This window comes from Sphaerodactylus townsendi, linkage group LG14 (assembly GCF_021028975.2).
Source record: "Sphaerodactylus townsendi isolate TG3544 linkage group LG14, MPM_Stown_v2.3, whole genome shotgun sequence".
In the NCBI taxonomy this organism is placed as follows: Eukaryota; Metazoa; Chordata; class Lepidosauria; order Squamata; family Sphaerodactylidae; genus Sphaerodactylus; species Sphaerodactylus townsendi.
This window is the reverse complement of record NC_059438.1, coordinates 31,074,705-31,091,196: the sequence shown is the minus strand read 5'-3', so window position 1 is coordinate 31,091,196 and position 16,492 is coordinate 31,074,705. Positions and strand designations below refer to the sequence as shown.

The window sequence follows — 16,492 nt, the reverse complement described above, 5'->3', positions numbered from 1 at the left end:
TTTAATAATGCCATTCGGGTTAAGTGGGGCGCCCCCTCGGAGCTTCATGGCCCTTTATCAACCTAAGTTCTCCACATGATTTTACTGTACAAGGGAGTTGTTGCATACTTAGATGACGCTTTTAATTTACTCACAAACTATAGAAGAGCATGAAATATTGGTTCGAGAGGTATTGAAACGCTTTGTTTCTGACAACTCTCTTTGCCAAACTTCCAAATGCTGTTTTCATCAGGACCTCCATTGACTATTTAAGTTAATGGATCCTCGCCTCGAGGGCTTAAAAATGATCCCGTTGGCAAATTGACGCGAGTCCCTCCAATGGCCTGCTCCCCACCAAACTCCAAAGAACTCCAGTCGCTTGGTTTTGCTAATTTCTATCGTGGATTTTATACCCCAATTCTGCTGAACTGATTCTCCCTCTCACAGACCTCTCTTAATGCACTAAGGGTGTAAAGATCCACTGTCCGGCCAAGCCTTCGGGCCCCTTTTCCTGGTCTGGAGGAATGTCAAACAGCCTTTCAACTATTAAAAAATCTGCATTTACCACCTTTAACCTATCCTAAAGCACCCCTGAATCTGGTGGATCTCCTGCCAGGTCTTCACGTGGACGCTCGGACAAAGCACTTGGGGCAGCCCTGTTGCAGATGAACAAAGATGGTAGACTGGTTCGCGGTGCTTATTTGTTCGTACCCTTCTGGTGCCGAACTCAGTCCTGACTGTGGGAGACAAAGACTGATCATGCCATCAAAGTAGCACTTCCACTTTGGCGCCACTGGCTGGAGGGGGCTACACCCCCTTTCAAGCTCTAGTCGGATCATAAAACCTTGGCAGCTCTTTCCCACCCTCAAGATGTCTCGCAAAACAACTTCATACCGCATTTCTTTTCTCTCAAGCTTTTACAGTCCATTTTTTTCCTGGGAAACCAACAAACTGGCTGGATTCGCTAGCCACCCGAGGTGGTGGCTGCTCTTACGAGACATCTCCACGCGACTGTTCTTTCCCCTCCCAGTTGGGGTTGGCTGTCACCCCATCTCAAACGCCCGCCTTCCTCCACCCCTGCTCCTCAGTCTCGCTCTCCTTTCCTGCGGGAACTGGAGGAGGCGGCTGCACGAGCCTCCAGCGTCTAAGGAGACTCCCAATTGGGCGCTTGAGAATGGGAGCTTGGCGGAGGGGAATGCTGGTACGTGCCTCCCTCCCAAGCAAGCAGGTTCTGAAGCTATTGCCACGATGCCCGCTCGGGCTGGACATTTTAGCTTTTTTGAAACTTCTGCATTTAGCCCACCGCACGGTGGCTGCGAATGCGCAAAGACATTGAGGCATACATTAAAGGCTGCTCGGCTTGTGCAGAAGCCAAACCATCCCGGAAAGCCCCATGGACTATTGAAGCCTCTCCCCGTAGCCTCCTCTTGGGAAGTCATCTCTTTATGGGGATTTTTATTACAGATTTGCCCGAAAAGTCATGGCAACACGGTTTTATGGGTGGTGGTAGACTTATTCTGGGCAAGCCCATTTTATATCCCCTGTGCTTCCATCTCTCCTGCAGGCTCAAAGTTGGCATCAACGCTGTTTATTCAACATGTTTACCGCTTCCCATTCACTTCAAGCAGGTCTCCTAATCGCCCCACAATTCATCTCAAAGTTCTGGAAAGCTGCTTTTGGGGTTGTTGGGGTCAGCCTCGGCCGTCACGCCTCTACCAAACACGCCTGTGAGGTGGGGTGGAGACGGAGAGAATCCAACAGAAACCCCAGAGCAGTATTTACGCGAGCCATACACTAACTACCACCAAGCCAATTGGTGCTGAAGCGACCTCGCTTAAGTGGAGTACTTACAACACAATGCGTGTGTTCATAGTAGTACAAAGAAAACCCCTTTGAAATCTTTGTGTCTGGTCGCCTCTTCCCGCTGCCACAAGTTACTACCCAATTCAAGCAGCAGCTTTGGACCCCTTAGAATTTCAACAATGGATTTCATCCCCAGCTTTGTGGATGGAAGCCGGCCCGGTAATCGGGCCTCTTAGCTACCGCTGCTAAAGGACTCCCAAAACTGCAAGCGGATAAACACCGCCGGATTTTCCTCTGCGCAGGGTCTTCTGGGTGTATTTTATCTACAAAAAAATCTCAGAGACGCAGACATAAATATTCCAAACTTGGCAAGAGATTTGTGGGACCTTTTCAGATTACTAAAGTGATTAATGATGTCAATTGCCCTCATTAGATTTGCCTAACTCTCTTAGTAGTAACATCCATCCTGTCTTCTCCATTCCAGCTTGCCTTGGTTGAGGTTCTCGCCTCGATGCTCTGGCACCACTCCGCAGGAGAGGCTCCCTAATCGACTTATTATTGATGGCCATAAGCACTACGAAATTGGATGGCCTCCTGGATTTCGCTTTTAATCGCGAACGCTTTGTAATATTTAGTCTCTTTTGGTGGATATTCCCTTCTGGGTATAATTTCACTGGCTGTATTCCGAAATATTGAAGCCCTGTCCCAGCGTTCTGCACTATCCAATCAGCTTTCCAAGATAAACCTGAAGGGGTCTTCTCTCGGGGAGGCAGAGGCAAAGGATCTCAATGGTGTTGGTGTAGAAGTAACCTTTGAGTGCATTCCACAGCCCGCGCAACTCATAGTTGCATCTGCGAGAATTTATCTTGCGCTGTAGATGACTACCGTTCCCGGTCACTGCCATGTCCAGCTACCTGGCGTACTTGAGCATTCTCCATGGGAGTGTACAGGCTAATCTAGAATTCCGTTCTCAGATAAGCCCATCACAGCGTCAGGCCCCAGTAACCACGTCCCATGCCGTTTGTTCTCCAGAATTTATTCATACTTGCATAACAAGAAGAAGAAGAAGAAGAAGAAGAAGAAGAAGAAGAAGAAGAAGAAGGCAGAAGAAGAGCTCTTGATTTATATCCCCCCCTTTCTCCTGCAGGGGAAGACTCAAAGGGCTTACAATCTCCTTGCCCTCCCCTCACAACAAACACCCTGTGAGGTAGGTGGGCTGAGAGAGCTCTGAGAAGCTGTGATCAGTCCCGAGGTCACCCAGCTGGAACGGTGGAGTGTGTCCACGCTAATCTGAATTCCCCAGTCCAGCCCGCCCGTCCCATGGCAGAGCTCGGAATCAAACCCGGTTCCTCCAGATTAGATACACGAGCTCTTAACCTCCTACGCCACTGCTGCTCCTCAAAGTCAAATGTGGGGTGGGGACAGTACTACTCATGACACTAAAGTCCTGCTCCAGCCACTGAAGATTTTATTCAGTGACTGCTCAAGTGTTTTCGAGTGAGTATTCACAGTTATAAGGAGTAGAACCTTCCTTTTTAAAATAAAAGAATTCTGGATGCCTCATGGAACTGACTTGTGACCAGAGTCCTGACTTGTGCCCAGGGTCCTTGGCTACTGGATCATATTCAAAGTGTTGGTGATGATCTTTAAGGCTGTGAGCGGTCTCGGACCTGCATACCTACAGGACCACCTCTCCCCATATTGCCCCACTGGATCCCTCTGCTCATCGGAGGGAAATCTACCGGAGATCCCTGGCCCAAAGGAGGTTCAGCTGGCTTCCACAAGGGCCAGGGCCTTTTCAGCCCTGGCCCCCACATAGTGGAATAGGGACTTGAATGAGTTCCGCAGGGCCTGCAAGACGGAACTTTTCCACCAGGCATTTCCATCTAGCCAGCTGGCCTGACAATTACTATCACTGGTCTCCCATGGGTGAATGGGTGGGAAGATCCATGCTTCATCTATGTAGATTTAGGTTTTAATGTTTTAATATTGTTCTGTTGATTATTTTTACTTTGTATGGGTTTCTATGTTGTTGCCGCCCTGAGCCCTGTGAGGAAGGGCAGGATATAAATAAAAGTATAAATAAATACATGAAATTTAAAAATACACCAGGAACACAGTTTTGCCACTGTTTCCCACACAGTGTGAAAAACCCGCTTCACCCACCCTAATCCAGACACCGACACAAGCTCAGACTCAGCTGCTGCTCCTTTTCCGATCCATTCCTGGTTTTGGGATGCATTTCAAAGCCATTTCTCATCATCACCCCATGCAAACAAAGCATATATTTATGAATGCTCGCTGAGGAGGCACCGTGGCTTCTGTGTCATTCGGCAACAATCACAGCTCGTGCTAGCGTGGAAGGATGCTGCTGCTCCATCCATGCACAACTGCCAGTAAACACAGACGCTGATTATTCGAAGGCTGGAGAGGCCGATGCAGCTGAGGCACAGCCTCAACCCTGCTTGAGGTCAGTAGAGGTTACCTTGCACAGATGGCTCCTTAGGTTCTCCTTTTGCATGGGATATGGTTATGCCAGGGTCACTTTTACCCAATTCCCAGTGCTAAGCTGCATGAACTGTAAAGCTCTGCATTAAAAATGGGAACCAGTTCTTCTGTAGACACTGGTAGGACATCACCAACTATATATTTGTTTCCCGGGGGAGTATTAAAATCTCTGGCTATACTTCCTGGTGCAATGGCTAAAAGGAGTGGGCTCTGATCCGAGAACTGGGTTTGATTCCCCACTCCACATGAGTGATAGACATTAATCTGGAGAACTAGGCTTGATTCCCCACTCCTCCACATGAAGCCTGCTGGGTGATCTTGGCTTAGTCACAGTTCTCTCAGAACTCTCTCAGTCCCACTTGCCTCACAAGATCTCCTTTCCCTTCCCCCCTCACAACAAACACCCTGTGAGGTAGGTGGGGCTGAGAGCGCTCCGAGAAGCTGTGACTAGCCCAAGGTCACCCAGTTGGAGTGCATGAGTTGGAGTGCACAAGCTAATTTGGTTCACAAGATAATCCTCCACAGCTCAAGTGGCAGAGTGGGGAATCAAACCCGGTTCTCCAGATTAGAGTGCACCTGCTCTTAACCTGCTTATACCCCACCTTTCTCTCCTGTAAGAAGACTCTAAGGGGTTTACAAACTCCTTTCCCTTCTCCCCACAACAGACACCTTGTGAGGTAGGTGTGGCTGAGTGAGTTTGGGGGCAGATGAGGTGGGAAAAATGCCCCCGGTTCTGCTGCCATGGTGTTTTCACGGCAGCGGAAGCACACAGAGGTAAGCGGAATAGAAAATGTATGGGGTAGAAAATGTTGACAGAGAGAAATTTTTCTCTCTTTCTCACAATACTAGAACCAGGGGGCATACATTGAAAATGCTGGGGGGAAGAATTAGGACTAATAATAGGAAACACTTCTTCACGCAACGTGTGATTGGTGTTTGGAATATGCTGCCACAGGAGGTGGTGATGGCCACTAACCTGGATAGCTTTAAAAGGGGCTTGGACAGATTTATGGAGGAGAAGTCGATTTATGGCTACCAATCTTGATCCCTCTTTTGATCTGATGATTGCAAATGTGCCTTTAACAATGATCCAGGGTGCTTTCGGGGAGCAACAGCCAAAGCGAGAAGGCCATTGCTTTCACATCCTGCATGTGAGCTCCCAAAGGCACCTGGTGGGCCACTGGGAGTAGCAGAGAGCTGGACTAGATGGACTCTGGTCTGATCCAGCTGGCTTGTTCTTATGTTCTTATGGAGTCACACAGGGGCATTTCAAAAGCACCTCCAATTTGGCGGTTTTTAAAAGTCTCGGGGAAAAGGGAAAATGGCGGTGCCACGCAGGGGCAGACCCAGTGCAGCTTTGAGGACTGTGAAGAATTCCAGGCTGCACTGGGATATTCAAATAATTTAACAACCGGTTCTGGTGGTGGGATTTAAATACTTTAACAAGCGGTTGTTTACAAGAGGCATTTTAACAACCAGTTCTGCCAAAGTGGGGCGAACCTGCTGAATCCCACCACTGGATATTCCCTGTGCTAACATCGGTACAATTTTGCTGTGGAAAAAACGTCCATTGATAAACTAGAAAAAATGGAAAGCATTTTACATTATAAAATAAAGATGCCTGAAAGCACAACAGGAATACGGAAAGAGCTCTTAGAACGTTCTGCTCAGCTTGGATATCCTAATAGGCGAGAGGCACTGAGTTTCTCTACAAAGTGATCATGCTTTCTGCGAAATGGGCTGTCACTGGGAGCCCTGCCTTCTATTGCTCTCGGCTTTTTGGAAGAATCCACACTGGCGATGATCCACCCCTAGGATTTCTACTGCACAAAGATCAAAAGACTTTATGTGACAGTAATTTGTATTGACACAGGCTTGAAATATTGCTAGTGTCCATTGAGCTTCCCTCATTCAAGTTGTTCATAAGACAGCAATCAGTAAAAGAGCCTCTAGCCACCACTAGTTTGTATAATACATTGATAATTTTGCATTGTGACTGCCAGCCTTTTTCTGTGCAATTTGAAGAAGCAGAGTAGAAGAAGAGTTGTATTTATATCCCCCCTTTCTCTCCTGCAAGGAGACTCAAAGGGGTTTACAATCTCCTCCCCCCTCCTACCACAACAAACACCCTGTGAGGTGGTTGGGGCTGAGAGAGCTCCAAAGAACTGTGATTAGTCCAAGGTAACCCAGCTGGCAAGAGTTGGAATGCACAAGCTAATCTGGTTCACCAGATAATCCTCCACAGCTCAAGTGGCAGAGCAGGGAATCAAACCCGGTTCTCCAGATCAGAGTGCACCTGCTCTTAACCACTACACCACAGTGGCTCCATTTGCTTGTGCTTTAGTTGCACAAACCCCCCAAGTATAGCAGCATGGTGCTCAAGAACTCTAACACAAGCAAAAACGTTTTTGCCGGATCCAGCCAGCATTTATAACTCTGCAACGGTGGCAAAAGTGTGCCGCCAAAGCTCGGTCATGCGTGAAGTTTTTATGGGGGTTGGATGAGATTCCTTTCTTTCTTGAGAGCCTTTGCGTGCTTCCGCTCCAGAGACTGCAATAAACTATCCTCCTATCGTGCAAGAATGAAGACAGAACGAGAAAGTTAAGGTAAGTGTTGCGAGGAAAAATCATTAGAGAAAGGCACAGCTTTTAAAAAGTTGGCTGGACGGGGTCCAAAGCACTCAGCATCTGTCCTCTTCCAGCCAGAACACGGCAGGACGGCTGCAGCGGAGCTTAGCTTGTAACCAAATGTTTCCAAAACAATTATTAACTCAATTAGAGTCTGTTAACAGAAACGCATGAGGGCACCTTTGTTCAAAATGAGTTTCTAATTATCGTTGCTTTCGTGTTTGCCGCCCTTGCGAGACATGGCAAAGGTATAAAGGGAGGATCAAACATCTGCCTGCAAGGAGGAACAGAGACTGTGGGGGTTCCCCCTCCCCTGGAAAGCGACATTCTTTGCCTGAAGGGGAAATCATCTTATCCTAAGACGTTATCTTAGGATATCTAAAACCAAGTGGAGTCTCTCCCATGGTGCAGACCATGCAGGGAACTGTAACTTCCACAACATTTCTGCAGTCTGTATTCTTCCTAGAGGCTTGTGAGCCCTGGCTACATACTTCCCTGGAGTCATAATATTTCTTCCAAGATTCTTGTTTAGTTCACAAGAGGCAGAGCTCTTTGCAATAAATAAATAAAAGAAGAAGAAGAGTTTGGATTTATATCCCACCTTTCTCTCCTGTAAGAAAATTCATAGTGGCTGACAAGCTCCTTTCCCTTCCTGTCCCCACAACAGACACCTTGTGAGGTAGGTGGGGCTGAGAGAATTCCGAGGAACTGTGCCTAGCCCAAGGTCACCCAGCAGGAATGTAGGAGTGCAGAAACACATCTGGTTTACCAGATAAGCCTCTGTTACTCAGGTGGAGGAGTGGGGAATCAAATCTGGTTTTCCAGATTAGAATCCACCTGCTCTTAACCACTAAACCCTGGTGGCTCTCAGTGGAGCAATTATTATATCTACAGATTTGAAAAACGATGTGTTCCACGTGCAACAGGGGTGTCACACCTGCCTGTCGTGATGCAAAATGAGTACATAATCCCGACATCATTCTTTGGAAGGCCCTGAAATACCTACCTGCCTGCCAGGGCTTTCAATGGGTTATGAACAGCTGGCATCTTTCACAGGGGTATTTGGGGTCAGTTATTAAGTCGTCTTGAGCCAAGAGGAAAAGGAGAGCATTTGAATGAATGAATGAATGAATGAATGAATGAATGAATGAATGAATGAATGAATGAATGAATGAATGGAGACATACTTAGGAGTGTGGCTAGTCAGGGCTCCTTCACCTGTCTACAAAATACACTATTGACAAGCCCTATCACAAGAGCTCCTGTTTACAAACCCCTTTGTTTGTTTGTCTTGTATGCCGCCTTTCCCCAACAGGCTCAGGGCGGCTCACCCCATGTCCAGCGCATGTATCCAAAAAATTTAAAACATAACCAATGTAAATTCATTTTAAAACACTATAAATACATTTATTTATTTATTTAGTCATTAATTAATTAATTAGTTGCCCTTCCCCAAAGGGCTCAGAGCGACGTGCAGTAAAATAAATATGACAACTTTTAAAACCTACTTATAACTTTAAAATTAATATCACTTTAAAATCACTTATGGCTTCTCAGAGGAATCCCTATAAGTCAGCTGCGACTTGTCAGCTCTTTCCGTATCACTGTGCGGAAGCTCGCTTTCACTGAGTGGAACGAAGCCATCAGTGAGAACTCCACCTGCCAGACAGCTGCAGTGGTGGAGCGCCAAGGGGACAGGGTGTGTGTCGTGCATTGGGCGCATGCCTGGGGGGCCATGGGGGCCCGGAAAAATCACACTGCGCACCGGGCGCAGTTTGGCCCAGCTACGCCTCTGGACAGCTGCCTAACCACTACAACACCGCACAGTTTACCAAAAACGTTGCTGACAAATCGCTGCCCCGCAGCTTTACACAAGAATAGCTCAAGTTTGGAAGTAAAAATTCATTGGGATATTGATTGGCTCCTCTTCTCCCTCATTTTTCGCTGCCACCACCTGAGGCAACTCTGTCCTATGGCAAATGTGGCCCCAGCAAATTCTCTCAGATATTGAGAGAAAGAGAGGGCATGCACACACGGAAGGGGAACACAATAAAGAAATTGTGGCTGGGGGAGGGACCATGTGGCCACAATCAGCACAGTGCTGGGTGTGTTTCCTTGGCTGTAGCTGGTATATCAGACCAAGCTGGAAAACGTGCATGTGTCAGAACTCCAAGACAAGTCTATTCAGTAGCACCTCCAAGCAACAAAATTAATTCTTCAGGGTGAGTGCGACATCCCCAACAGAACAGCTATGCTTCTCATTCCCTGAGCAGCTTTACTATTGATCAACAGACCTTCAGTCTTGTCTAAACTAAACTGGATTATAACTGCTCCATGTTCCGACAAAAACCACTTTTTAAAATAATGTGCCCTGTGGAATGGTATAGCATATAGGGTTAATACTATGTTGGTCAATACCCTAGAAATTCGGTAAAATTCGGATTTGGATTTATTCAGGCATAAAATTATCTGTATGCCTAAATAAGACAAATAACATATTCAGATATACCCGAATATTCGAATATACCCGAAAAATTCGGTCCCTCTGATTTTTTATTTTTTGGTGTTTTTCCGCGATTTGGCCTGCAGGAGCGCATTTGTAAAGCTAGCAGTACCAAAATTTCAGGGTATCATCTGGAGACTGTCCAGATGATGCCACCCAAGTTTGGTAAAGTTCGGTTCAGCGGGGGCAAAGTTATGGACCCCCAAAGGGGGTGTATAGCCTAGTATAGCCTGATAGTATATAGCCTAATCTCATCAGATCTCACAAAGATGGGTCAGTACTTGGAAGGGAGACTTCTAAGGAAGACTCTGCAGAAGAAGGCAAACCACCTCTGCTTCTCGCTTGCTTTGAAAACTTCACTAAGGGCCACTGTAAGTTGGTTGCAGCATGACAGCACTTTACACACAATGTGACCTACAGAGACAGTTGTACTCAGCATTATTTATTTTTGGAACCTGTATGTTGTCTCTCTGGAATCCTGCTCCAGGTGACTTACAAGTAAAAAGGATGCCAGGAAGTCATGAAACCATCATGGCTCACTCTTAAAGAGGCCGGCTTGTCCATGGGCTCTTTGATCTGAGCACCAAGTGACTGGTCATATGTGTAACTTCCTATTGCCCAATCTGAACACAATACCTTTTCCAGGGAAGACCATTCAGACATTCAGAGACTATATGCCACTGAGCATGCAGTACAAGTGATTAGAAGAAGAAGAAGACTTTATTTACAGTCAATGACCAAATATAAGTGATTAAGAAATGTAGATAGACTGTTCGGACCAGCCCAATTTAGGTGGTGGTTGTGTGTAAAAACCTGCAGAGTGGTATACTCTTGTAAGATCAATGGGGAAATAGTTGTTCTAAAAATGGGGGTGGGGAATATGTTCCCGCAACTTCAAACTACACATACTCCCAATCAAACTGATCTGGAGGACGTGAAATATCTATCAACACAAGCCTATTTTAAAACAATAAGAAAACCTCCCCATGACAGTCCAAGGACAGAGGAAAGTCAAACTTGAAATTCAGTCCCTTCGTTAATTGTACGTGACATGGATATACTCATAGCAAGAAGTCCCCCCCACCCCCCCAATCCCTAGAGTTTTTGTCCTCATATAGAGTTTAGGTTTGAAGGAGGTCATGATAATGACTCATAATGAAGCAGACAAAAACCAAACCACATGCTGCCCAGAGCTGATTCAATGATCTTATACTTGCAATTATGTTATTGCTTGGCACTGGAGTCTCAAATATATATTTTTTTTAAAAGCGTAGAACTCCCACACAGATTCAAGCCTTGGTCTAACCGTAACAATCAATTGTTAATACAATCATGTATGCAAAGTCCTTTGAACATTTGAAGGTGCATTTATATAGCATTTCCTATATACTGGGCTGGATCAGCTTTTCCGCTGGTGAAAAAGGAAGGGGATTGTGAAACCTCCATGGACGTAGGTCATGTGGGACAGAGGTTGAAGGATGAAGAGGAGGAAGAGTCTGGATTTATATCCTGCTTTTCTTTCCTGTAAGGAGACACAAGGCAGCTTACAAACTTCTTCCTTTCCTCTTCCTGCAACAGACACCTTGTGAGGTAGGTGGGGCTGAGAGAGTTCTGAGAGAACTGTGACTGGTCCAAGGTCACCCAGCAGGTTTGATGCGGAGGAGGGAGGAAACAAATCATTTTACCAGAGAAGCGTCCACTGGTCATGGGGAGAAATGCGGAATCAAACCCAGTTCTCCAGATTAGAGTTTACCTGCTCTTAACCACTGTACCATGCTGGGAATTGGGGGAGACTTAATGAAAAAGCTGGCTGGATTTTACTTTGAAAAGGTACCCCTATATTGCATGCTGGTGGTGAAAATTACTGTCAAATCTCAGCTGACTAATGATAACCCCTCAAGGAGTTTTTAAGGCAAGAGATGTTCAGAGGTGGAGTTTAGCCATTGCCTATCTTAGAGTAGCGACCCTGGATTTCCTTGGTGATATTTCATCCAAGGTGGATTCTAATCTGGAGAATTGGGTTAATTCCCCATTCCTCCACCTGAGTAGCAGAGGCTTATCTGGTGAACCAGATGTGTTTCTGCACTCCTATATCCTGTTGAGTGACCTTGGGCTAGTAACAGTTCTTCAGAACTCTCTCATTCCCACTCACCTCACAAGGTGTCTGTTGTGGGGAGAGAAAGGAAAGGAGCTTATAAGCCACCTTGAGTCTCCTTACAGGAGAGAAAGGTGGGTATAAATCTCCTTCTACTACTACTAGTGGGGGTGGACCCTGTTTAACTTCCAAGATCTGGTGCTATATTGCATAAAATAAGCTGAAGCCAAAAGCAAGTCTAGGAAAGGAGATGGAGATGGAACGAACTGAGAGAGCTCCGAAGAACTGTGACTAGCCCAAGGTCACCCAGCTGGCGTGTGTTGGAGTGCACAGGCTAATCTAGTTCACCAGATAAGCCTCCACAGCTCATGTGGCAGAGTGGGGAATGAAACCCGGTTCTCCAGATTAGAGTGCACCTGCTCTTAACCACTATACCACACTGGCTGTCATACCAAACGCAATAACATATTCTAAGGTTGATATTCCATTTCCCTCTCACAAGAACCCCTATGAGGTAGGTTAGGTTGAGAGAGAACTTCTTGCCCAATGTCACAGAGTCAGGATTTGAAACTGGGTCCAACATTCAAACACCACACTGAATAAAGGGGACACAGGGGTGGGGGAAGGTTATTTCCACAACTGTATCTCGCTGCCTGTCATTTGCTAGAAAACCATAGATCAGTGATGGCGAACCTTTTCGAGACCAAGTGCCCAAATTGCAACCCAAAACCCACTTATTTATCGCAAAGTGCCAACACAGCAATTTAACCTGAATACAGAGGTTTTCGTTTAGAAAAAATGGTTGGCTCCGAGGCGTGCGTTACTCGGGGGTAAGCTTGGTGGTAGTCGATGGCTTTGCTTTGAAGCAACTGTGCAATTCTTCGAATGGGTGAATCACGACCCTAGGAGGGTTTACTCAGAAGCAAGCCTCGTTGCCAGCAACCGAGCTTACTCCCAGGTAAAGGATCGCGCTTTAGTTCTTCGCATGAAAATCAGTGGAGTTTAACAGCGCTTAACAGGGTTACCTACACTGCTTCCCCAAAACTAGGTCTTAGGTTTAATGCTAATAATCGAGCCCAGTGGCCCAGGCCAGCCTAGATGGGGGGGGCGATTTCCCCCCCACAAGGCCAAACTCTGTTTGCGTGTGCGTGTGCAAACTCTGTTTGCATTCGCCACCATTGGTTCGCCACCATTGCCATAGATGCTTATGTAGGTCTAGAACCCTACCTTGCATTTCACCATATCCACCACTCGCTCTTGCATCGATTGTCCAGCCTTGGGTCTCACAAGGATGTAGACGGTCTTCACATCGGGGCAGGAGCGCAGGAGCTTTTCCACTAGGACTTTCCCCATAAAACCTGTGGCTCCTGTGATGAGTACTGACTTCCCACTGTAATACGTGGCAACGCAAGACATGGTGCTTCCTGTTCAGTTTATTGTTCTTCCAGCTTCTTTGTGGAGGAACCTAGAAGAAAGAAAACAGAGTCCAAGGCTTGAGATCCTGGAGAGATCAGGATTTGCAAAAATGGAATAGTTTATTTATAAGTGAAAATATTTACACCCTACTGTTCCCTGGGGTGGGAGAGTCCATTCCAAAGGGTGGAAACCACAACAGGAAAAGCACCAACTCTGGATAGGTGTGCTATCTCAGCCTGATGGTGTATGGGAACATAGGGAGGAAGTCCCTTAGATGTGTAGGTCCAGTGGTGGGATTCAGTAGTACATTCAAAACACAGACAGATAAACTGTATCTAGCATTGGACGTTACTTAGAAAATTCTGTCACTTGTAAAAGAAATTTTGCTACTTTTTCCAAGAGCATGGCCTCTGTGTTATTTAACAAAAGCTCCACAACAGAGTTGTCAGAGTCTCTTTCAGATTTGTCTAAAACCCGCCCAGGAGAGAAATTCCTAATACCCACATATCTTGGACAGTCAAGTATAATGTGAGCAAGAGTCTCCACTTGGTTTTTACAGTGTGGACAGACCCGATCCTGGAGAGGGACAGATAGGTAGCGACCCTTTGTAATGGCCGATGGAAAAGTATTGCATCTGGCCCTTGTAATAATCCATCTCTGTTGGGGTTCAGTTAGTAGTTCAAGATATTTGGCTATGTGCCCCTGTTCTGGTACTATTCCGACGTCCTGTTGCGCAGTTTCCAGATAGGCAAGATTTGCTCCTAATGGCGAGGCTCCAACAATCATCGGGCTGCTGTATTCTTACCCAGTTACCTTAAACATTAGTACCATAGCATGCTAAATGATTTCCCAGACTTTCGTGCCTGACTTAAATACCAAGGGCCAGCCCCCGTGTATAGTTGCTTCTCAACAGCAGCATGAGCTACAAGCAGTATTGCTCTTTTGTACATATATACAAATTTGAGAGGGTTAACAGTAGAGATTTGGTTAAGTAGAGATCGATCCCTCATATAAGGGTTGTGCGCTTGCAAACAACCTGAGGTGGGAGGAGAAGGTGTGTGAAATGATTTCGCAGAAAATGTTTCCATGAGACAAGTGCTGGGAAAATCTGTGGTAAGTTGTGAATGAGGGAAAGGACAAAGTCTCATCAGTGAGCACTTTTTTCACAGTTAGTATCACATCATAATCAGGCACGATTGTGCCACAGGTATGGAATGAAAAGCTGAAAGCAATTACCTGTAAGAAAGAGGGTTTTTTTTTAAAAAAAACTCCATCCTCCAAAGGTGTGGTTAAAGAAGGGAAGAAGAAGAAGGGTTGGATTTATATCCCCCCTTGCTCTCCTGTAGGAGACTCAAAGGGACTGACAAACTCCTTTCCCTTCCCCCACTCACAACAAACCCCCTGTGAGGTAGGTGGGGCTGAGAGAGCTCAGAAGAACTGAGACTAGCCCAAGGTCACCCACCTGGCATGTGTGGGAGTGCACAGGCTAATCTGAATTCCCCAGATAAGCCTCAACAGCTCAGGCGGCAGACTGGGGAATCAAACCTTGTTCCTCCAGATTAGAGTACACCTGCTCTTAGCCACTATGCCACTGCTACTGCGGGCGAAGGTTTTCACTGCGTTCAGAATGGGTATTTTGCTCTCACCTGGTTTAATTTTGGGAGGATCCTTTCGGATAAGGGGGTGCAACCTTTCCAAATGTCACCCCAGTTGCGTATGTGTGTGTGGGAGGGGAGTTTCACCTAGAAACGTGTTTCATAATGAAAATGAGTCAGGTTGATTACTTAATAGTTGTACTTCCGCTGCTAAAGAAGCCGCCAGGCTTTCGTAATCGAAAGCCACCACCACCTGGTCCCACACGACCCCCGCCCCCCACATTTTGGCATCACTTCTGCAGGAATGAGATGAAACCCCCTAATTGCAAAGTTTAGGAACAGCGGGGGGGGGGGGGAATGAAAGAGTTCATCTGCAATAGTAGTCAGGATTTTTAGAAAACAGATCTGCTAGAAAGTTCAGCCTCATAGGGATTGTTACAAATGGTTGCGTAGTTTCTTTGAGTCAACGACCTAAAATGCTGACCTAATTTTAACCAAAAGAGACGGATTCATTCCAAATGCTGTCAACCCTCACCCCCCAACAACAAAACAAACAAACCCTCCACCCAGGCCTTACAAAACTATGGTTGGAATGGAATGGCTAGAGGTTCCTGCAGGAGCTTAAGCCAATACATTGGGGCTTCCACCCATAATCCCTTGCCATGGGTCACGTTCATTTCATCATCCCTAAGGCAGGGCACCGAGGTGAGGAGCCAGTCCATTGAGTAAAGCTGGCACGCAGATCAAGAGAAGCAGGCCTTCACATAAGGGGGCTAAAGTGTAGCCCCCATCTTCTATTAGCTCCCATTGGAAACAATGGAGGATGGGGGCACCCCCTTTGGGAGTCCATAACTTTGGACCCCCTGAACCAAACCTCACCAAACCCAGTTACCATCATCAGGACAGTCCCCCAAACAATCCCTGAAAGTTTGGTGCTGCTAGTCCAAACAATGCGCCCCCTGCAGGCCAAAAACAAAAAACCCACGACAAACGTTTTAAAAACTCACAAATGGAGGGGCGGAGCTTCGGACATGAATGGGGTGGCCTGAACCCGAGAACCCCCCCTTACCTACGTCCTTGCTTCAGGCCATGAAATGTTCAAATCCACATTGTGCCATGGAAGCACGCTGGGGGACCTCAGGTTAAAAACACCCACTCAACCCAACCTACCTCAAAGAGTTGTTGTGAGAATAAAATAGGAGGGGAAACCAATGTTCTGTTGAAGAAGGGAAAGATAAAAACCTAGTAAACACATAAAGCTTAACACCACCATCTTACACTGAGTCTAGAATAGTGATGGCGAACCTTTTTGAGACCGAGCGCCCAAATTGCAACCCAAACCCCACTTATTTATCACACAGTGCCAACCCGACAATTTAACCGGAATGCTGAGGTTTTAGTTTAGAAAAAAACAGTTGGCTCCCTCTTCCTCCGCCCCACCTGCTTGAGCAGGGGCCATCCTGCTCTAGCCTCCAGCAAGTCCCATGTGCACCGCTCTGTGCCTCTCTAGCATCTCTGCCTCCTCTGCACCCCCTCCCCCTCCCAGGCAGCAGCCACCCGAGCACCAGCCCTGCCAGCCGAGTCCTCCCTGCTCACTGCGGTGCGCGCCACGTTGTACTCAGTGGCCCAGGTCAGTCTGTGTGGGTGTGTGTGATTTTCTGCCCCCCACATGATGAACTCTGTGTGCGCGTGCCCACATAGAGGGCTCCGAGTGCCACCTCTGGCACCCGTGCCATAGGTTCGCCATCACTGGTCTAGAAGCATATTGGTAGCCAGTGCCCCAGGTGTACTGACATTTAGTTCCGCCTGTGCAACTGGGCACATTGGGCAACAAGCGTTCTCCAATTATTTTGGTCAGGTACGATGAGTTCAACTTCATCCCATGAGATGCGAGCCTTGTTTAGGTCTTCTTTGACCACCATGTCTTCCGTGGTCTACCTTGCTTTCACTTTCCTCCAGATTGTAC

At 46.8% G+C, this 16,492-nt stretch overlaps 1 protein-coding gene across 1 annotated transcript in view; it reads right to left on the bottom strand.

Annotated features, from left to right (window-relative positions):
• The window catches only part of FAR2 (fatty acyl-CoA reductase 2), a 124,181-nt gene that overhangs the window by 46,139 nt on the left and 61,550 nt on the right, over window positions 1-16,492 (bottom strand). The window contains exon 2 of the mRNA XM_048515348.1: window positions 12,743-12,980. Coding sequence (XP_048371305.1) covers window positions 12,743-12,931 — 189 coding nt within the window. The 5' untranslated portion in view covers window positions 12,932-12,980. The remainder of the gene's footprint in view (window positions 1-12,742; window positions 12,981-16,492) is intronic.